At 32.2% G+C, this 24583-nt stretch overlaps 1 protein-coding gene, 1 long non-coding RNA gene and 1 pseudogene across 2 annotated transcripts; 1 reads left to right on the plus strand and 2 right to left on the minus strand.

The window, feature by feature from the left end:
* Window positions 1-3981: 3981 nt before the first annotated feature.
* LOC124957503 lies at window positions 3982-8602 on the minus strand. Its single transcript, XM_047514530.1, has 2 exons — window positions 8528-8602; window positions 3982-8128 (listed from the first exon to the last, which is right to left on the minus strand). The coding sequence occupies exons 1-2, from the start codon at window positions 8600-8602 to the stop codon at window positions 4574-4576; spliced, it is 3630 nt and encodes a 1209-aa protein (XP_047370486.1). The 3' UTR covers window positions 3982-4573.
* Window positions 8603-10261: 1659 nt separating this feature from the next.
* On the minus strand, window positions 10262-12079 carry LOC124957505. The gene is made up of 6 exons (XR_007103589.1): window positions 12043-12079; window positions 11376-11949; window positions 11105-11304; window positions 10770-11020; window positions 10570-10693; window positions 10262-10486 (listed from the first exon to the last, which is right to left on the minus strand). It is a non-coding gene; the product is annotated as an uncharacterized LOC124957505 (long non-coding RNA).
* A 301-nt stretch (window positions 12080-12380) lies between these two features.
* On the plus strand, window positions 12381-22061 carry LOC124957504 (annotated as a pseudogene).
* Window positions 22062-24583: the final 2522 nt, after the last annotated feature.

A 24583-nucleotide genomic window follows, 5' to 3' on the forward strand; every position in this document is an offset into this window, starting at 1 on the left:
CCCGCAGCTGACTCACCCGATCGACCAAGCACATTATTTGAATTAAACGCGTACTTAAATAAAGATAAATATTAAAATGTACGTATATCTACGCACATTTTCAAATAAGAGGGAAATTGTTACATCCCACACCCCTCTCATACTTAGATTTAAAAACCTGTTATCCACCTATAAAAATCTTAGTCTTCTAGAAGTAAGTCCCTAATAATATTATTGTAAATCACTCATTAGGTATAAGAAGTGATCGGGGACACCTTCATATTTATCAGTCTTTTTATTATATAAAATATTTTTATATAATTTGTAGTGCACCGGACGGAGCCTATGATACATGACACACGTAACGCACTGGATGAAAGCCATGACATGCGCCACATGTAACGTACCAAACGTCCATATTGTCGGTAGGTCGAGGCAACGCATGATCCCCGCGGTAGAGCTACCGCAGTTCATCCGGGTATATGAGCGGCTACACAACGCATCTCGTGGGTTGTATTTTTTTTTCCGACGATTATTTTCGGTTATTTTTTTCGAAAGTTATTCTCGAAGGTTATTATCGACAGTTATTGTAAAGTATTAATAAATTAATATTATTAAGTTAAAGTCAGTGTGTCTTAAATAACCCCGGCTGCTTAACTTTCAACAAAACCTCACGACGTTATAAACTATTTTCAAGTTACATTAATTATTCTCGTGAGTCTCAAGAACTTTCTGCCGCGCAGTCGACAAGTTCGAAGCTAATAAAAGCTATCTTTTCATAAGACGTGAATCCTTAATCTTAAGTTATTCTTTTACTAGGTGGTGCGTACGAATTGCACGTACGAGTTAATATATCCTATCCTTGAATCTTAGCTTCATTTATGCCGAGAAAACGACGTCGTGACAGAAAGTACCATTTACGCCGACTACTCGCGTCACTTTACGATTCGGTTAGTTACCGCAAAAATTTGGGAATTGTTCCAACGGAAATTATTGACCAGCACGAGGCCATACCTTACCGCCTCATAACCATCACGATCGAGAAGAAGACTTAGTATTCGAGTCGACTATCGCCGTCCTCGAGCGTAGCTCACCCAAACAATTCCATATCGCCTAACGCCGATCAACATTACGAAGGAGATCATTTGAACGGAAGACAGCTCGTATTGGTCAAGAACTGCACATAGCAGGTAACGGCCAAAAAGGACACAAATCCCGCAAGAGTAGGAGCACCTCAGGTAAGTTCAATAAATTTTATATTTTTTTTTGAGCCCCGTACCGCCCGGGACGTAACAATATATTGTGTATTATAATAGTAAAGACAATTATTAACTTCGATTAAAGTAATGAGTAGAAAATAGTATAAAAACAAATGCAAAAATTATCATAAGGTAGTAAGACAAGGAGAAACGATAGGGATAAGGAGGACGGAAACAAAAGAAACGTTTTGTAATTTTCATCATATGTCGCGCCATGTAAAATGATACATTTTTCCTTCTTTTGTTATAATAAATTACCGTCATTATGTGTCATGATGTATGTAATATATATAAGTATATTCTTCTGTTTCTTCTTAATATTACTATTCTTATTACTATATTATCATATTATATATTACTGCAGTAGTAATAGTAATAACATTAAGTGCACTCCTAAAGAAGAAATCATAACAAAACAGGCCCGGGACAAAAATCAGATAGATAATGTGGAAATGAATTTGTCTTTTAATCTTTATTAAAAATTATTCGTTTTGAAAAAATAATCGACAATGTATAGATTTTATTATTCATTCGTCATCAAAAAAAAAATTATACTGCTGCTGTGTCTCATCTAGCACAGATCATAATCAAAAATTCATGTCAGTCAACAGTGGAGGAAATAAATTTAAAAAATTAGATAGTAATACCTTACTAAATTGTCATATAAGGAAAATGGAATAAATTAATTCATTATTTTCGTTTACATCAATGCAATGAAACAAAACCATTGGTTTTAACTAGTCTCGAGTACCTACAATTCATCAATTACGTATCCAGAGGCTTGCCAATGTGCTATAAATTATTTGCCGAACCTCCTGTGTTTTTAACGTATAAAGTCATATTTTCTTATTTTTGGCATAGAATCATTTGTCCAAAGCTCATTAAAATGACCGAGTTAGTTATTTCTCTGTGCGAGCGTCGAGAAAAACGCATTTCTTTGCGTTTGGAAATATTCTAAAAATCTGAGCATCATTTATATACGCGCAGAAAAAAGCAGGCAATCGCTATTTCACAAACATAAAACATATGCCATACAACTCTGTTTAATATTAAAATCAATACTGGAGGTTTTCTTTCATCCCAAATTTCGAAGAGCTTCACAGTACAAAAGTATTTCTTCGCGAAAAATGTCGGAAACAGCATTTACGTTATCGATGAGAATAATAGGAATTCTTGACCAATTCTAATTAGCAAGATCTCATTTTAAAGAAGAAGGTTCAATCTAGGACACACTTTTTCGAATTTTTGAAGAAGCTTTTTATTTTTATATAAACTATTCTACATAAAGAATACCATTATTTAACACGATTTTTTTCAAAGAAAATAAAGCGTTTCCAAAAATTTGATAATGATATGTCCTAGACGAAATCTTCGTAATTAAAATGAGGCTTTGATCATCAAAATCGGTCGAGAATTTTCTCATTGATGGCGTAAATCATTATAAAAGCGGAGGTAATGAGGAACCTTACCGTACTTCGATGTTCGATATGCTACTGCAGCAAAACATACGAATCCAAAGAACAATTTTTAAAGAGATTGGTTACTGAAGATCAAACGTGGATTCTCTACGAGTATATTGCATGTAAACGACTCGTAACGTTCGTTAATCGTCAAATAATTTAATTTAATATTTCAATATGATTAAATTTTGAACATTGAATCGTTGATTACCTATAATGTCAAGAAAAATGTACGGTGTATTGAATTGAATGTTATCAAAATAACTTTCTTTTGCATTTCGACACATAAATATCGAAGATCTCCCTTTCCAAACTTCAAAAATTAAAACATTAATACTTTCAGGAATTTTGTTGTTATTTAAATAATATATACTGTACATGGAGTACAGTATACTAACATTTAATCGATAGCAAATTTATTTAAACAATTCATAGTTCGAAACTTAAGATAATCTTAATTTTAATTGTGAATATATAAAAATTTTGATTTTCACTGTCGTTTACGACTTGGAATGTAAACAAAAACTTTTAAATTTTATTCATTTTCCAGGTAATTTCAGGAAAATACCCTGCATGAAGACTGTTTCATCATGGAGGGATTTAAATTTTTATATGGCTATTTAAAGTCTTTCTACCTGAAATGTAGAAGAACTTCTTTTGTACTAAAACAGACTGAGAAAGAGAGAGAAATAATGAATATGGAAGATAAATGGAGATTGGACAATAGAGAGAGAAAGGGAGAGAGAGAGAGGGTCAGGACGAAATAAAGAACAAATAGAAATAAAAGGAGAAAAAGAGAAAGAAAACAAGAAGAAGGGTCTCAGGCAGAAACAACGTAGGATGCTACACCTGGTCTCCCAACCGTTTTTCCGTAGTTGAAGCTAAAGTACGTTGCACACGAAATATAATTCTATTACCTCCGCTACGGGGAAAGTAACATAGAGATAGAATATTGGTGGCATCGGCGTATCGCGCAGTGCAGTCTCAAATCCGATTGACCACTAGTAAATCAACAGAGTCCAGTTGAGTGCGAGACATCGAACCGTAGGGTTGTCCAAGCCTAAATAGTAAAAGATATATTTCAAATATTAGATGAATACGTACTTTCAAAGTCGATAATAAATTTACATCTGACACACATAACCAAGCATCAAGTAAAATACATTTATTTATTTGACAGGCGTAATTCGATATAAAACATTACAAAAACATTATCTAAATTACATATAAAATGACATAACGTATATATAACAATATAAAAAAAGATGGTATACTTAATAGAGTCTATTCAAATATAAGTAAAAATATATTATGAGGAATATTTTTAAGACGAAATGTTCACGTGAAAACGATAAAAAGAAGAAAAAAAAGTAATAAATTCTTGCTATGAATTCATAATTTCATTGGAATTATAGAAATTATATATTATCATTAAGTAAAACACAAATGTTAAGCTGACTTTGACGGTATATCTTTAAATTTAACACGGGCATGTGAATGAGCAATATGAGATTTGAGAACGACAAAAGATTTATAATTTTCGTTACAAGTGGTAATGGTAATATTTGATAAGTGGCATGCAGGATGGCAAATGATTTTCTACATGCTACTTTAAAAGGTCAGAATTAACGAATGATCTTTGACACTTATTACAGTGATAATCCACAAAATCTAAATATTCGGCTAAATGTTTCTTTAAATGTAGTTCTTTTGCAAATTTGATAGTACATATCGGACACGGAATATAACATTTTACCAAATTAGCAAAAGAGGAAGTAGGCCCATGTACAATTTTTATTGGTCCTTTATCAACAACGAACTTATCGTTATCAATGATATTCATTAATGATATTCATTAATATTTAAGTCTGTAATCTAAGATTTATGAGAGGAGCAAACGACTTGCTGATTTTCCAAGTCATCACTATGGAGGTGATTTTTGTGAAAGAAGAACGAAATATCAGACAATAAAATTTCGCCACAAATACCACACTTACGTCCGAACATCAATTTATTGTCGTTATGAGTTAAATTAATGTGTTCGTTTAGTATTGACAACGTACAACATTTTCTAGGACATTTTGAGCACAGATAATTGCCACGATTAGAATAGTATTCAATGTGTATTAAAAGTTCGATTACGCTATAGAATTCAATATTACATTTGGAACATAGGTAGGACTTACTCATTTTATTATAATGCATAGGAATCAATGAGAGATTCGAAATCGATGATTCTACATGTTCTTTATTCGAATGCACGTGCAATTTATGTGCAAGAAAATATGATTCAATAGCAAAACCTTCGCAACAAATCGAACATTTATATTTATAAGATGTTGAACTATTTCTAGGATAATGGAACATTTTGTTATGACGATGTAGCATGTTTAATCCGTGGAAAATATTATCACAAAATGTACATTGGAATATATGTCCTTTATAAAAATACACAGAATGCAATTGATAACGTTTATGGGTATTAAAATATAAGCCACAAATATTGCAAACCGTTGCTAAAAATGGCCTAGTACTAGTAGATAGACCGTCGAGAACTTTCAAAAATTCCGTCAATCTTATGTTGTTTACTGTTATTGCACTTGCATGATAATGCAATTCGTGTATTCGAAGATTATTTTCAGTACGAAAGCCTTGATTACAAAATTGACAATGCAATGTGTACAAGCTACAGATGGCAAAATTGTGAGCAGTATTATTGTGAGTCTTCAATATCTTTTTACTTGAAAAGCATAGTCCACATATTTCGCAGAAATTATTAAAGGAGTGATCATAGGTACGTAGGTGTTGGAACAAATTTTTTGGTTTTTGAAACTGCGTCTCACAAATCAAACATGGATATTTCTTCTTATTTACTGTAGCATCTATTTCCGGTATAGAGTCATTATTATAACTATCACCCAATTCTATTACATTTTCATGCAAAATAAAATCAATTTGTTCATCCTCGTTAGTATTAGAAATGGTAAATTCGCCGGCAGTATACGCCGGAGTATTCGGTATTGGTTCTTCTATCAAATTATTATTCTTAGAAGGAGAATCTTCCGTATTATTACATTCCAATGGGTTCGTTAGGTCAACGAAGACTGTCTGATATTCTTGCCGATCATTTATTTTTTCAAGAACGCCGACATTATTTTCTTTGCTTTCGTTAACTTGACTTGTCAGATTCTCGATGTTACTAATATGTAAATTTTCCATTGGATTTTCTCGATTACTATCACGAATCTTTTGATGTTCCATTTCTCTTCCGTTTCGATCGTTTTGATGTACCGTCGATTGTGATCGTAGCGAGATTTTTAACGCAGATCTCTTGCACTTGTTTCCTTTTACATTGGAATGACATTTCATATCTTTACTCGAAAGAGGACGATCGTTTTTCGATAACGTTATCCTAATACAATGTAGAAGCAAATGTTGTTTCAATGATAATCGGCTATTAAAGAATTGATAACAAACGCAACATTTGCATACCCTCATGTCGTGTTCTCGTAAGTAATGTTTCAATAAAAGATATTTCGAAGCATATCGTGCTCGGCATATGCTTGATATATATGCCGTATGACATTTCTTCATGTGTTTCTTCAAATGTCTTTTTCTGGTCAATAACATATCACAAATTCGACAAGAAAAATCTTTGGCATTGGCCGTGGCATTCTCATTGATTCCCGACATAATCAATTCTTTTTTTATTTCTGGCAACTTCACCAAAGATACTTTTACTTCCTTCAATCTAGCAATAGCATTCGCAGACTGTTTATTTTGACATTCTGTAGAATCCGATTTCTTCTCAGACGATGAGTATTCGGGATTCGTAATATTTGCTTTTCCTAAAAATTCGTTCTTTCTTAGATCATACTTGACTTTTTCGAATAACATTCGACGTCGATCAAAACGCTTCTTGGTAAAATGCTTAGAATTTAAGGTGACAGATAAGCTTGGTTTGCTGTTAGTAATTCGTTTTTTAATTTTTACTGGCACAGATCTTGCAGAAGAATCGTTCTTAATGAAATCTTTAGAATTATTACTTCGTGATAAAGGATTTTTGGAAGGTGACGCGTTACTATCACTTTTCCGTTCCAATAATTCACATTTACGAAATATATGATTAAATGGTTGTAAAACTTCAGGAAAAGACGCGGCAACTATTGAAGAATTCGAAATCGATCTGGCGGACAATTTATCATCGCATCTTATCAACGGAATGCTACATTTTTTACACATACTTAAAAGTTTTCTAACATTATTATCGCTTTGATCATTTTTACGTCGTACGATCCTGGTTGCCTCACCATTATTTACTTTTATAGAATTATTTAAAGATCGCAATGCGTAACGCTTACTATTAATATTACTACTATATAGGAAAGATTTTTCAAGGTCAAGATTGTCGTCATTACATAGGTAAGAAATTCCTAAAAGAGCCTCCATCGTGTTCAAATCGACGTGCATTTTAACAAATGGCTGTTGTTTTATTATATTTTCATTTGACTTCTGACTTGTTTGAGATATACCGGGAACTAATTTATCCATCGAGGATTTGCCCGCTCCCTCATCCATCCATTCATTCTCTTGTTTTGTTATACGTAAAGCGCTATTAATGTTCGAGTTGTTTAAACTTTCAGATGATTCCTTTGCATCTACTTTATTATCATGTACAATGTATTCCAACATTGTCTTCTGTTGCATTTTTCTCTTCCTTGATGTACCAGAATATAAAACAGTTGAATGATTTATTGAAAATGAATCGTTTACAACGTTTACAACGTTTACAACGTTTATTTCCTTTCCATGAACGTGAAATAAATGACTTTGTAAAATTATTTTCCTTCGAAACACTCGTTTGCAAAAATGACAGCAATATTTAGAAGATTTCAGCACGTTTTTATCAATCTTTAATCTAATATGAGAGCAAGAATTCGAGGAGCAATTAGAACAAGAATAATTATTTTGTCTGGCATAAAAATTTTTATGCCGTTTAAGCTGATTCAAATTGTCGTAAGACAAAAAACATATTTTGCAATAAGCAACAATCTTCTTTTCCCTCGTTGTTCGTATATCTTTTCGTTGTTCTTTATTGGATCTTTTAATATCATTACGCTTTGTTAATGTTTTTTCGTTTTCATTGTTTTCATCGATTACAATGAAATCTTTTTCTTGACGAATACGCTTTATATATTCGATTTCCGCATGATCCATCGAAGAATACGTCCTTTCGATTGAATTAGTCGTTACATTACAGAGGTTCTCAATCTGAGGACAAATATTTTCTTTCGCACCGATATTATCCTCATTTATATTAATCGAGCTAATGTCTTCAGATTTTTTCATAGTTGGTATGCAAGTATCATATGACTTTGCATCATTTCTATCATGTGTTTCTTGTTTTCTCAAGTTATCTTTTGCGCTAAACTAAAAAAGTGCAATTAAGTTAATTTAAGATATAAAATTTACTTGGAAACCAAATTATTGCTTGCAATGTAAATATTACGTATTATTTTTTCATATATTATCTAAAAACTTCGATGCTGTTAGAAATAAAGATATCGCGTTGATATAAACATAAAATCAACTGTTCATTAAGCAATAATTTGCAAAATATCAATTGCAATGAAGAAAATGAATAGTTTTGGGTAATTACTATATAAAAATATATTATGTAAAGGAATTAATTCAGAACAGAGATGCATGGGATAATGGCAAAAGCTTATTCTATGTTTGCGCAATAGAAAAATAAGAATAATGAAAAAAGAAAAAGATGGAGAGTACTTTAAGCAATAAAACTCCACTATACCATTAAATATTACTTACTCTGGATAGGTCCTTAAAGTCTGTATTAGTATATGCAGCTTCCAATGATCTTTTGAATTCTCGAACCAGAGCCATATTAGAATATTCGATAAAATTTCAAAGATCAATTATCTTGTTTGATACTACAGTTTTACTGTATAGTTATAACATAGAAGCTTCTAATAAAACACTTCAACTAAAAATAAAAATAAAAATATTTATCGAGACATATTTTCATACAAAGTACACGTTAATAACGCAATATTTTTAATTACTAAAGAGATTTATATAACAATTTTATTGGGTGGCCCGGAAAGTTCCTGCCGATTTCGTCCTTACCGCCACCTATCAAAAATCGGCACGAACTTTCCGAATAACCCCGACACAAATATTTCCCAATATAAAGAAAGAAACGTACAACTTATGCGTTTGAATAATATATTGAATCCGATATTTCGATGAAATTTACATTCGTACGCAAAATATTTTTTATATGTTATTACCATATAATAATTTCACAGCCACGATTCTAAACACACACGAATGCACACGCTTATGCACGCATGTATATTTATATAATACATATATGCGTATATATGTATTAAAGAAAATAATTATATAAATAAAAGCATACCTTGTATTTAAAACTTTATTATTTGACATTAATTATTTAACGGAATTCAAGATGGAATCAGTTATATTAATTGCCAGCATGCAGTGTTGCCACTAACATCGAAAGAAATCGTAATGCTCTCATATCGGTAACTAACTTGGCTGTCCCTAGTTTATCTACAAAAAACCTGAATAGTAATACTGAATACATGTTATCGTAATAAGATTGGTTCTTTACTCTTAGGGGACAAATAAAAAAATTATCGATTAACTATCCTTACTACTCGTATGCTCGAGTGTTACTATACTTCTAAAGTTTCATGGTTATTAATTGTAGTATCCATAATACGAAAGTTGTTCAGTTGTAAGCATCGTAGAATAACGTCATCCAATAAGCTCCAAAGTTTGCTAATATAATGGAAGTGACATTATATTAAAGAAACGATAGGAAAGAGTACTGTAAAATTAACTTAAATTCTCTTATATGTCGAAAATTTCTTTATCATTTAACTTTTATCCAGATAGATACTATTATTAAGACTAACTTGAAATTTTATAATATTATAATCATTTAATTAAATTATATTAATTTAATTACATTATAAAATATTTGAATTCGTTACTGTTTATATTGCTTTTCGATTATTTTTAAATGAGAAATATAAATTCCTAGGATGCAATCGTATGTTTAGTTTGAATGAATTTTCTGCTCATTACCTAAAATCATTACCGCATTGAACGTCGAGATGACTATTGTCCGTACGATTAATAATCTTATCAGCGATATCCTTTTGATGATTCCCAAATATTTGCAAATATCCAAGCAATTCAATCAAAATAGTACTAACAGCGACCTAATCAATGCTCGACAATGTACATTCCTTTTATAACATCTTAAGATATTTTTAACTTTATGAAAATTACTTAACCAAACAGATATATGATATATAACGATACATGCGAATCTACGAAATTGAATGAATGTGCTTAATAATTGTTAATATTAGTACTAACGACAAATTAATGTATACACTGTTTATGACTTTTGTCGGATCATTATTAAATTTTACGTGTACATTTTTCATCATTTACAAGAAATGGAATAAATATAAATTTATTATAAGTATATAAATATATGTAGTAAGAGAAAAAAATTATATGATCATTTAATCGAAGTTATTTACTAGTGAACATGCCGAGAAAGGAAATATAAGAGAATAAAATTGGCTGAGTTAGCAAATTTAATGTCATTACTACATGAAAGTGCTTTTATTCCTTTCGGAGATTGTTCATTGCGGACATCGGGGTTAGGAATGCTGCTCTCAAATTTTTCTTAAGTTTTTCATTAAAATCATAAGATGATAATATCTGAAATCAATATTAAAATATATGTTTTTTGAAATATTTAAAAATGTAGATACTTTTTTATAGATATCAATTAATTACTATACCCCAAATGAAAATGATAAAATAGATGTGAAAATATTTGTTTCCTTAGAAATGTTAGATAACGTTTGCAAACAGTGGAGAAATAAATTGTCGACTCGGTATTACTTTAATTCTTCCAATAATAATCTGCTAATACACAATTAATAATTACCATCTACTTAACTAAATAATTTATATGCAATTAATATGATCGCCAACATACCTGTACTAAAGGATATAACAAAGAGTGTAACATTAATTGTTTTTTTGAGAGTGTTATTGACTTGGATCAGAAAAATAATAAATTCATATGCCTCCAATTATATACTCCCTGAAAGTTGCTGCATTCCTTAAATAAATAGCAAGCTGTCTGATAAGAGGAATGACCGTATGCAAAGTCAAAATAAATTTCTGTTAAAGAATGCAAAATATTTGGAATTTTCTACGTAGAAGAATTTTGACGTAGAAGATCGACTAAAAGACATAATTAGAATTTAGTCATTTATATGATTGTGATGATTTATATATTCTGACATAAGCAGAAAAATATAACTTTACCTTTAATAATATTTCAAGATACCCTATGAATAGTTGCAATACGTAATGTATTAAAAATGCAACAACTCGAACAGTTTCTTCATCAGTTGACCAAAATTTTAATAAGACTCTCAATAATGGTTTCTTTAATGAGAAAACATTTCATGTAAGTGCTTTAAAAGTATTGTTTGGATGTTAGCTGATGAAACATTTTATAAGATCTATAAAAAATATTGTTATTTTAATACAAACATTGCTGCACATTATTATTTATGTTATCAATATTATTTACCACTAGTATCTTCAGAGTCAAAATCACTTTCATCGCTAGCAATCTATGATTTTATAACGAATAAATTATAAATGTATATTATTAGAACATATTCTTTTTTTCTATTAGTATTTTAAACATATATAATATTTTTATATCTCCAACTTATCATTAGATTTATGATGTAATACACCATCAGATTCATTATTACTATCGGATAAATCAGATAAATAGATATTTAATAGAATTTGATCATTTTCTTTTAAATACAAATAAAATTCTATGTACGTTTCCTTTAGCTTCTTCATTCATGATTTTTTCTATTCTTTTTGACTCATATCACTATCACTGCTTTCAATATCATCGGCTTTTTATATCTTATTATTTCCTAATTATTAAAAGCATGGACTTTAGAATCATATATATATATATAAATATATATGATTCCGTCAATCGTCATCCTCCTTACTCTTAACCAACGTCTCCCAAATTTTTTTGTTCAAAATATCCATCCTTTTTTCCTTTTTCTAGCAGATTTAGTTGAATTTTTTATTCCTTTCTTCATCTTCTTTATTTTCATTAGGTGTAACTGAAACTAAATACACAAATAATTAATTAATAACATGTTAATCGTTGATATCTTTAAATAATTTAAAAAGAGATAAGTATATCCAATATTTCATTTTACCTAAAGGTGACATATACATATATATATATATATGTATATATACTTATATGAACATATATATATATATATATGTATATATAAGTTATTAATATTTGACAGCTAGAACGCCACAAGGTTAATCCATCAACATTATATAACCATTATGATAGATCGACAGAAAATCAACTTAGCTTCAAAATATCATAAAATACTCATGAGAGTACGATGCTTATTGAATCCACCAATCAAATAATCATATTATCAATGGACGTGTTTGCAAATTAGGTTAGATTATAGTTCGATGAGTTTCGTATCTAGATATCGCTACGAATATGTTTATAGGCAAAAGAAATCGATTTTTAAATATATTATGCATGTTAACAAGTATCCAAAACATCGACAATATTTTATAGTTAAATTAGTAATAATCTATGTAATGTGTAAACGCAAAATAATTGTTATGTTATGAAAAGGTGATTAATTAATGACTGTGAACTGTAGATTTCAAAACCGCCGACAATAAGGATCTCTTAGAGTACTATCTTATTCGTTTAGGTATATTTTCCTTTTATTTTTTTATATGCATATATTACACATCTTCTTTTCTAATTTAAATATTTATTATTACAAATATTTGTCACTATTAGACAAGTACAATAATCATGAATAATTAAACTAATAATTAGATATAATTCTATACTATTCCCTATATTTTGAGCACGATTGAGTGATACTGTAAATGTAGTATTCAAATCAATTTGACATGGGATTCAGTAAATGTGATATAAACATCTTGATATGTGGATTATGCAATGTAACAATAAAACCTTAGGAATCAATAAGTATTTTGCTATTAATCTTTTTTTCTTAGCTTCAAATTAATTCAAATTTCTTAGCTTTGCTATTTATTGCATTATATTTTGATCTTGACCTATTCTGTTTTTCACCAAACTAACAAATTTATTTACACTAAATTTACTATAGTTTCTAGCAATAAATTACCTATAATTATTTCCAGCTTTCCTCGTATATAAAACAGATTTTAGCCACGCACGATCTGCTACTTCATTCATAAAAAATAGATCTATAATTGTTTGACTATACTTTTTGATTCTTGTCAGTTTATTAATATACTGCTTCATACCTAAACTTAATATCATCGTTTACAATTTCTTTGTATAGAACGAGTCTACCATAAAGTCTATATTAAAATTTCTCAATACTATGCATTCTTCTTTGCATGTACATTCTTCTATACATTCCCTACATTATACTGTTTCTTCAATGCTATACATTGCGAATTCCTTTACTATATCAAAAAGCTCACAAAATCACCGTATGATGGACTCGGTAAATGATATAAATGACCACCATTATTGTCCCTTTATACAATTTTTCTTTTATTCCTATCGCAACACACCAACATTTTTTTCCTCACTAATATTTCATATTTAATATCGTTTCTTACATATGACATTGCTACTTTCATTACTATTTTCAGAATAGCATCGAATCACATTATAATTCCTCGCATATTCACCTCACTATCTTCAGTTTCAGATAGTACTATAAATGCAGGAATCAGTTTCTTCATAATCTGATGTTGTATCTCGAATTTATGCGCTAACAAACTTCGTACATTTGTATATAATATTAACTCTCTTTTCTGTAATTGCTATTTCATATCTTCCCAGCCGGCTTACCTCTTTTCTTCCTCTATCGCTCTCATGAATGTTGGACATCCAGAACATTATACTCCTCATTTATCTTCAAATTATAGATTTTATTCTTGTATAAACAGTTCACACACTTCTCTTTCTTAACTTTACAGTCACTGTTCTTACGATCATCAGCACATTTCAAACATCTTACTGGTTGTGTACAATATTTCCCAGGATGATAAAAACCCCAACATTTAAAACATATCTTTACGTTTATATAATCAGCAACATAACATTTCCTTCATCCAATTTTCATTTTATTCTTCAACATCGTCATTTAAACCATACTACTGTCTTCATTCTGTTTTCTAGTAATTTTTTTCAAAATTTTCATATAAAATTCTTTTCTTGTTTTGTCCAAATGATTTGTTTTATTATCATTTCTATTATCTGCTTCTTTTCACATTCCATTTTCTTTTCGCTCGAATTGATAATTTTCAATTTAGTTTGAATACCTTTTGGCTCTATAATTTGATATTCCCTTTACTCCCTATTCATTTAGACCACTTGATTTTAATTGTTTTAATTCTTGCTCACTTTTACAAGCTAAGATGAGTGTCCCTTTTCCTCCTTTTTTCAACTTTGATACACTTATACTTTTGATATAAATTTTATTCTTTATCTTTTTTTGTCTTCTCACTCTTCCGTTATTCCTTTGGTTTTATTATGATAATATTTCCTTTTTTCTTTTCTTTTGTCACATCACAGTAACTGCGCTGGGCAACTTTGCCTGACATCGTATTCCACATTTTCTTCATCATTTCTTTCATTTCTTTCATTTCTTTCTTAAACCTCTCCAACTCGTCTTTGACAATATCTGTAAATTATGCTCTGTAGTATCAAAAGATATAATGGATATACTAGGATAGATATATGACGTTAATATTATCTATAAAAAAACTCGCAGACCAAGGAAATATTATAAGTGTCGATTATTTATTTCAAGTAAAAGGAACAAATGAATAAAACAGATGTCTACTTTGATTCCGGTCTTGGATTGTCACTTACAATTAGGAATCTTACTTACTACTTGGACCACTCACCCCACTCAATCATACACTTACATACTCTTAATACTATGCCCACGTACAAAATACTACGCACAACATTCTTAAATTTAGGTTCCCACGCAACAATCACTCTAAACATTTATCCACTATCTCTAAGAATTATCTTAAAGAATATTTCTATAACTATTTATTAATTGACATCTGGTAAACGTTCGTTCAGCGTGCATTTACAATCCTATCCTAAGTTTATAATTTATGGCTCTCAAAAACTTTGCCTTTAAAGAAAACTTAAGTACAAAAATACATGCAATAAAATAAGCCTACAAACTATTTTTATGATCCAACGTGCTCTTTATATCATTTTTTTTAATAATCTCCTCCCTAAATTTTCTAATCAACTGTTCAGTCTCCATTCCAGAATCATCTATATGTATCTCCTTTGTAATCAACATTCTCCGTTCTTTATCTATCCCTGCTTTTCCCTAAATACTAATACTTTTGGAGTTCGTAACCTTTATAGAATTTGTGGCAGCTTGGGTGAAAAATTTTCCCACAGTGTATGCAATTAATCAGCTGGAATTTTATTTTCTTTCTAGACTGCTTCCTACATACCTGCTTCCCACTACGCGAGACATCCATTTCTCTTTGTCAAATTTTTCCTTATCAACTATTAATTCGTACTATCTTAAATGTCACCAACAGCAGCAGCATCGCACGATAAGTCAGCAAGACAGTTCTTGAAATTCTCGCCCCCACTCCGATTCTGTACTCAGATTCTGGGAAGAGTAAGGGGACCATTGCAGGATGCCAAGCCCAGTCTGGCTAATAGATGACTGGAATTCGACTGTGGTGCTTCGAATTGAGGGAAGAGCTGGACTTGATGGAAGGAGAAGCGATGACCTCGATAATGGAGGACTCTGGTGTTTTTGGCCGCTTCAAGGAGTTATTGAGATATGATGCCTCAAGCATGCAAATGGCGCTCAGTTGGGAATGGGTGAGTGGTTTCAAGATTCTACTACGGGATACAATAGACGTGTTTCAGATAATACGCGCAAGGCAAGTCACTGACCGTTTGGCAAATAGGCTATAACCAGAACTTTGCCGATGACAAATACAGGTGCGTATGTCTGCAAAGGCGGCTACAAAATGCATCAACCACATAAAGTGGAACCCAACTTTTTTGAATACATCAAAGTTATATTGGACCCATGCAATGGATACGATAGGTTTACGTGTATAGTGTCTGTGGCCTCAAAAAGTTCGAAAACTTATCTTACGTCTAGCCTATTCGAATAGAAACGAATAGTAACATGAATATACCATTAATAACAACTGGTACATAAGGGTAACATTAAGGATATCAATAACTTAAAAGTATTGAGTTTGCAAAAGAAAAAGATTAGAACTGCAGAAAGTTCAAGTGATTCTGTGTGAAAGCTTCAGTGAAATTGAATTTAATAGCCACACCTACGAACGTGTAGACATTAAAGACAAAATTTCAACAAGGTCTAAGTGATATTTTATCAAAGATGAGACTAACTCTCAAAGTGGACACAGAAATTTGGGATAGACCAAACGACAATTGCGTGAAATAAAGAGATCCAAGATACTTATCTATTTGCTATTGTATCCTTGCATACGTAGTATAAGATACCAATGTGTCAGCCTGTGATGAGATATGGAATGATTAGATGGTCAGAATTCCATAGGAGTGGCACTGGCAGAATTGTTTAACTACAGTTGCAGCTATGGGAGCATTGGAAAGTATGTGTGTGTGTGTGTGCGTGCGTGCGTGCGTGCGTGCGTGCGTGTGTGTCTGTGTGTGTGATGTAAATAGTTTAGTTAACATTGGTGTAACAGCTTATAAGAAAGAAATGCGTGAAAAACTTTTAAGAAAAAACGTTAACATAAAGGAAATCGATAAAAGAAGTGAGCTCACGCTTTGTCTCATCAAACTCGTATAGTATGTAATTTTTTGTGAATGTACTTCGATTAAAATTATTATTTTTAATCAATAAAAAAGTGTTAAGCTTCGTGTGTTATTTATTTCACGTGACTATTAATCAAACATGGAACATGGTCCTTCGAACCGGATATTGATAAATATTAGTGAAAAAAAATCGTGACAAACAACAATAAACAGTTTTCATTCTTGCACGCACTATAGATAATCATTCGCGAGCGAGAATGTGGTGAAACAAACGGGAGACATCGTGACTATATCGAGCATTTTAAAAGCAATTTTTTTCTCAAAATTCGTCGATTTCAAAGCAGTGCGTAGTACAAATATATTTGTGCGTAGTACAACGGGACACTACTACACTCTACGTTCTCATAATCACACGTGTGCCATACATTATAAGGTATTCAACGAGAAGTATTACGCTATAGAATCTTTACGCAACAGTAGCATGCGTCAAAACGAGAAAAAACACGTTTCCAAATCAGCATTCACAGCAGTGAAGCAACAGCGGACGACAGCTCGATGAGATTTCACGGCGGCCGGTTCAATTTTTATTGGCGTTTGGTAAGTCTCCAATCATATTTTTATTCTCTTTTCCTCAGTCACTCCTATAAGATAGCACTGTCTCGATATCATAGTCGTTTGCCGAATGTCGTATGGTCAACATCGGAGCTCTCTCTCTCTCTGCTCCCAGCTACCTGCGCTACCCGAGCGGTACAGTGAGTGCGGGATGAGACAAGAAGTGACGTGCTGTGAAGCAACGAGCGTTAGAGAGCGATTTTGCGAAAGGTTTATTCTATTATTTTAAATTATAAAACATTGTAACGATTGTAACGAAAAAAAATTGTAACGATTTCAGTAGAGAACAATGAGTGTGCGAGGAATCTGTCTCGCGTAATGGACTTGCTTCCACCGACGATCAGATGTCCTTGGTGGAACGGAGGAAGAAGAAAGAAAAATAAAGGAAAGCGCAGAAAGTGATCGACTCAGACTCCGAGCCGATCAAAGAAATCGAGATAATGCCCACACCGGTGGCTCTCAAGAAGAAGAAAAAGGCACCAAGAAACGCGTAGGTCGAGAAATCTGCCGTGGAAGACGAGGAGAGAAGCTTAATAAGCCTAAAAGAGAAGTCTCGGCCAGCATTCGATAGAATGCTAAACTTAGTTACGGAAGCTGAGTTGGAGAACTCGCTAAAGAGGAAAATTCACGCCACGGCAACGGAGTTGAAAGAGCTCGTCAATGAGGCTCTGATAGCGAACGGAAGACTGGAGGGTAAAATCGAATGCCTTTAGACGGACATGGTGGAAAACACCAAGAGGTTGGCGAAAATGGTGTAAGAGACCATCCAGGAAACCATCTTCGCCGAAGAAGCCGTTAACCTATGCGGAAAGAGTGGGTGTCAAGGCCAAAAATGTTGCAACGGCCAGCATAATGGAACCGAGGAATCTTATAGCAATCTTCCCCGGCAAAAATGAGAGCCTGAAAAGTAGCGAGGACTTAAAAGAGACACTGAAGAAAATGGTTATTCTGCGCGAAGAAGGTATGGGAATACGGAACGTGCGGAAGATCAAGAATAACGGGCTATTGATAGAGACGTTAAAGAAATCGGACATAGAGACAATTTTGTGGAACGAAAAGATAAAAGCAACGGGGATGAAAGTCGGCCTTCCAGCGAAGAGAAGCACGCGAATCATCATCTTCTTCGTACCGAGGCTCACTAATGATGAAGAGGCGAGGATGGAGATACTAAAGCACAATTTCGAAGAAAAGGAATTAAAAATGTTGACGAAAAGCAGCAAGGTGATTTTCAAGAAAAAAAAAACAGCTGCAACAATGTCCTAGAAATTTCGAAGGAGGCCCGCGATATCTTAAGGAAAAGAGAGCGGCTATATGTCGGCTGGGCTTGCTGCAAATTCAAGGACTACATCGCGCCAACCAGATGTTATAAGTGTCAATCATGAGGGCACATAACACGGCACTGCAAGGCCGAAAAAGAAACATGTGGACATTGCGGAGCCAATGGACTCTCTCACAAAGGCGAAGGAAAAGCTCGCAATTTGCGTCAACTACAAGCGAGCAAGAAAACCCGCGGGACATTCTGTGACAGATAGAGAGTGCCTCGCATACAAGGCAACAACGCAGGTAATAATCGTCAAGACTGATTACGGTCAATAAAATTGTACCTGACCCGGCCGTGACCATAAACCGCACTATTGAGGTCGTAAAACCGTCGACGGATCAACTGAGGGTTTTACAACTTAATATGAGGAGGGCCAGAGTCGTAACGGAAGAAGTCCTGCAATTTATGGGTAAGGAAAACATAGATGTTTTGTTATTACAAGAACCATGTGTTTGTAGGAACAATATTCCGGAGGGATTCGGACTCCGTGTAATTACCACCATTCACGAAGCTAAAATAGCGGCGAGAACGACGATGGGCAGCCATCGGCATTGGGAAAAGAAACATCTCGGCGGTGAAATTCTAGCATCTTTCGAACGCGCACTGGACGCGTGTGCAGCTACAATTTGTGGCGACAAGCATGTATTTTCCACCATCGGAGCCAATCAACCCCCACCTGCAATTGATGAGGAAGATCGCAACGGAACTTCGAGACGAAAAGTTAATCATCGATGCGGACGTGAATGCCAGATCAACGATCTGGCGCAGCAAGAGCGAAGACGCTCGAAACGACCGAGGACTATCGCTCGAGTTACTGATTCCTGAACTGAATCCCATTGTCATCAACGAGGCAGGCAATCCGCCAGCATACAGTTCGTCACGAGGAACGTCAAACATCGACGTTATGCTCGCCACGGAAAACATAGTGCCGTTCGTAAAGAACTGGAGAGTTGAGGAGGGTCTCACACCTCCAGCCACCACAATGTCTTTTTGTTCTCCCTCGAGAAAAGCGAAAACAATAGCTACACGCTGCGAAAACCGCGATTCTCTGTCGCCAACGCCGACTGGGAAAGCTTTGACGAGGAACTCGTGCAAAGAGCGCGAGTGAATCACATCGCACGGAAATGGACGGAACGCGAAAGGATGGAGGCGGCTATTCTTCCAATTTACAAGCAACGGCAAACAAAGCCGACTTCATCCAACATCACAACTCAGATTAACAAATGCCCTATTTACAAGGACAAGGATTTCGTGTTCATGTGCTAAACTTTAGTGAAGATGTCGATTCTCGAGCGCGCAAAGGCAGCCAGGGACAATTAACTGTGTCTTAATTGTTTACGATCTACTTTGCATCGCGCGAAAGTTTGTCAAGCCGGTAGTTAGAAAAATTACACAACATAAACATAACGCACTTCTATATCTCGCGACATCATCAAATCCACAAAGCGGTCCACAAGGCAAAAAGTCATCAATCGGGAGTCTCTGTGTCAGGTTGTATCAATGGCCGTGCATGCGCTTCATTTATAAATTCGGTTGTTCACAATGATCATCCAGAACGTTGCACGCCGTAAATGCAAAAGATTTATCAAAATGAAAGATTCATTAAAATCATATTTAACTGATTCAATTACAGTTGGTATCATTATAATATTGATAACATAAATAATAATGTGCAGCAATGTTTGTATTAAAATAACAATATTTTTTATAGATTTTATAAAATGTTTCATCAGCTAACATCCAAACAATACGTTTAAAGCACTTACATGAAATGTTTTCTCATTAAAGAAACCATTATTGAGAGTCTTATTAAAATTTTGGTCAACTGATGAAGAAACTGTTCGAGTTGTTGCATATACATTACGTATTGCAACTATTCATAGGGTATCTTTACTTGAAATATTATTAAAGTTATATTTTTCTGTTTATGTCAGAATATATAAATCATCACAATCATATAAATGACTAAATTCTAATTATGTCTTTTAGTGGATCTTCTACGTCAAAATTCTTCTACGTAGAAAATTCCAAATATTTTTCGCCGAATACTTCGCCAGAAATAAATTTTATGAGGCATTCTTTAACAGAAATTTATTTTGACTTTGCATACAGTCATGCCTCTTATCAGACAGCTTGCTGCATTCATTTAAGGAATGCAGTAACTTTCAGGGAGTATATAATTGGAGGCATATGAATTTATTATTTTTCTGATCCAAGTCAATAACACTCTCAAAAAAACAATTAATGTTACACTCTTTGTTATATCCTTTAGTACAGGTATGTTGGCGATCATATTAATTGCATATAAATTATTTAGTTAAGTAGATGGTAATTATTAATTGTGTATTAGCAGATTATTATTGGAAGAATTAAAGTAATACCGAGTCGACAATTTATTTCTCCACTGTTTGCAAACGTTATCTAAAATTTCTAAGGAAACAAATACTTTCACATCTATTTTATCATTTCTATTTGGGATATAGTAATTAATTAATACCTATAAAAAAGTATCTGTTTTTAAATATTTCAAAAAATTTATATTTTAATATTGATTTCAAATATTATCATCTTATGATTTTAATAAAAAGCATAAAGATGTACCAATGAAATCAATATCTTTAATTTGTATATTAAAAATATCTAAAGATAGTATAACTGATGGTCTCTACCGATTAATATTAGAAATAGCAGCAAAGGATGACCATTTAATGTTTCCCCTTTATGTTCCTTGTATAATATAAGTAAGTATAGCATGTTATCCTATTATTTTCTATAGATGATAATATATTGTCCAATTTATAAATATATATTTTACAGTTGAAAGTATTTTTAAAAAACTCTCATGTCGCAAATTATTGTAAGAAAGTAAAGAAATTAATAGAAAAGAAAAAAATAGAAGAAAATTCAAAACATATAGAAAGTGAAAGAGCTAAGGATATATTCGATTTGAAGAATATGATAGAAATCGCGAAAATTGAGAAAAATAGAATGAGAATTCAGGGTACAGCTTCAGTGAAATTTTATAATTTCTGGATTAAAATTCATTAAGCTCAAGAAACTAAAATATGTAACGGAAAATGATGAAATTAGTGAATAAAATTTAACAAGTTTAAGGGAACCAAGGAGGAAGAAATTAAATAAAAAAGGTATAGTGACTTTGAGTTACAAGTAAAAGGAATAGAATAAGGGAAAGCAGAGGATATATCTCTAAAGAGATCTAATAAAAATCAAAGATAAAAGTTATAAAAATAAAAGTGATAAATTAGAAAGTATCTGAAATAGAGGACGTACAGAAAATACAGATATTGTTACGAATATTAATAACGATGACTGGTAATAAAATGTTGCAATATGTAGAATAAGTGTAATATTTTGATAACAATTTCAATAACTTTGTCATTATAAAGAAAACAAAAATTTAACTTGAAATATACTTGATACAAGTATCAAATATTTTGAATGTAGATCATTTGTTGATTTCTTCATTGGCATTTCAAACTATGTTTAAGCATTTACAAAATATACATATACGACAAAACACGTATTTTATTTGGTTACTCCTGAACACTATACTTTCAAAGGAATATCATTGTCTTCTTTAATTTCCTTTCATTCCTTTTAATTCACACTTTATCAATATCTCCTTAATTCTAACAAACAGGATTTATTTTCATAGCTATGATGAATTCCTTCACCGAATCAAGGATAACTGTCCCAAATTGTAAACTTTCTTAGAGAATCGTTTTGGCCAAATCTGCGAATAAAATCAAATGTATAAAGTCAGAAAGAGAAAGAAAGAGATAGAGAAACGCGAAACTTGGCGACTTACCGTGATCAGTACGATGTAGCCAATAGTAACAAAATTCTACTTCTAAAGTATCAAGTCCAAATGAAATTTCCGGATAGATTCCTGCCGTCCTGGCGCGTGTTGTAATTGTATATCTACATAGACATGCGTATTTTTTAATATGAGACGATATTTTACTAGATAATTAGTGTCGCTTATTAGAGTATAGAAGTATAAAGAAAAAGAAAGAAAAATTTTAGAGCGGCATTCCTGACCTCGATGTCCTCAATGAACAATCTCCGAAAGGAATAAAAGCACTTTCATGTAGTAATGACATTAAATTTGCTAACTCAGCCAATTTTATTCTCTTATATTTCCTTTCTCGGCATGTTCACTAGTAAATAACTTCGATTAAATGATCATATAATTTTTTTCTCTTACTACATATATTTATATACTTATAATAAATTTATATTTATTCCATTTCTTGTAAATGATGAAAAATGTACACGTAAAATTTAATAATGATCCGACAAAAGTCATAAACAGTGTATACATTAATTTGTCGTTAGTACTAATATTAACAATTATTAAGCACATTCATTCAATTTCGTAGATTCGCATGTATCGTTATATATCATATATCTGTTTGGTTAAGTAATTTTCATAAAGTTAAAAATATCTTAAGATGTTATAAAAGGAATGTACATTGTCGAGCATTGATTATGTCGCTGTTAGTACTATTTTGATTGAATTGCTTGGATATTTGCAAATTTTTGGGAATCATCAAAAGGATATCGCTGATAAGATTATTAATCGTATGGACAATAGCCATCTCGACGTTTAATGTGGTAATGATTTTAGGTAATGAGCAGAAAATTCATTCAAACTAAACATACGATTGCATCCTAGGAATTTATATTTCCCATTTAAAAATAATCGAAAAGCAATATAAACAGTAACGAATTCAAATATTTTATAATGTAATTAAATTAATATAATTTAATTAAATGATTATAATATTATAAAATTTCAAGTTAGTCTTAATAATAGTATCTAGAATTTTGTAATGAATATCGTACAATTAACACATTCTTGTAATAGTTAATAATATTAATAAAAGAAATATCTTAAATATATGTATTCTGGAATTAAAATTTTGATTTTGCAAATTAATTTTGCCAAGCACTATGATGTTCTCGCAACCGCAGGAGTTGCTCTCGGGTACAATTTAAAAGCGATTCCTTGATGCTATATCAGAAAGTTAGATAAAATCGTGTTAAGTGGTTTTAATTATTCGGATAACTTAGACAGCTCCCAGCGGAAGTACATCACTCAGTGAGGGTGGATGCGGTATTGCAGAATGCAGAACACTGTTATCGCTGTAATGCGTTGCAGAAGCTTTAACTCTGTTAATTTCTCTAAAAATTTTTAAGTGCGATGAATTAATCATAATATAAATTAATTTTCTTATAAGATCAATACGCCAATAGTATGATTTATTTATAACACGGATTAAACCGAATTTAATTTTCTTGAGTCGACTACTTCTTCGAGTCGAATCTCTTTACATCATAGTGCATATTTATACGATCATAAGCTTCAAATGATTCGATCTATCAACGAAAGACGACAATTATTTTTCCGTTAAAACGATATTGTGAACAATGTTTACATAATCTTCTACGCCATCGTTTCTCATGTCACAAGCACGGGAAACGTTCAACGTCAAAGAACAAAAAAAGAATATAATAAAATAAACATGATACATTTCCGAGGGTAAGCGAATATATTTACATTAGCGGATAAAGTTCAATCACTTTTCTTGAGAGAGAAAACACAACAAAAGAAATCTTCAAAATGCAATAAAATATATACAGAGAGGTGTCGCTTGATGGTAAGCGTGTATACTTACCAATTGTGAAATTTAATAAAACCAAGGTGCTTGACCCAATAAAATTTAGATCCTCTCTTTGTACGGAGACAATATAGGTAAAATTTGTCGAGCACGAGATTGATATAGAAGATAACAAAGAGAAAATATCGAGGGGAAATTATAATTTTTTCCACGTAAGATAATGATTCTTTTGCTCTTGTACAGAAGGCTTGATGTGATATATATTGTACGGATTGAAAAAAACCGTGCGTATTAAAACACTATGTATTTACGGATTTTTAAAA

This window comes from Vespa velutina, unplaced genomic scaffold (assembly GCF_912470025.1).
Source record: "Vespa velutina unplaced genomic scaffold, iVesVel2.1, whole genome shotgun sequence".
Taxonomy (NCBI): Eukaryota; Metazoa; Arthropoda; class Insecta; order Hymenoptera; family Vespidae; genus Vespa; species Vespa velutina.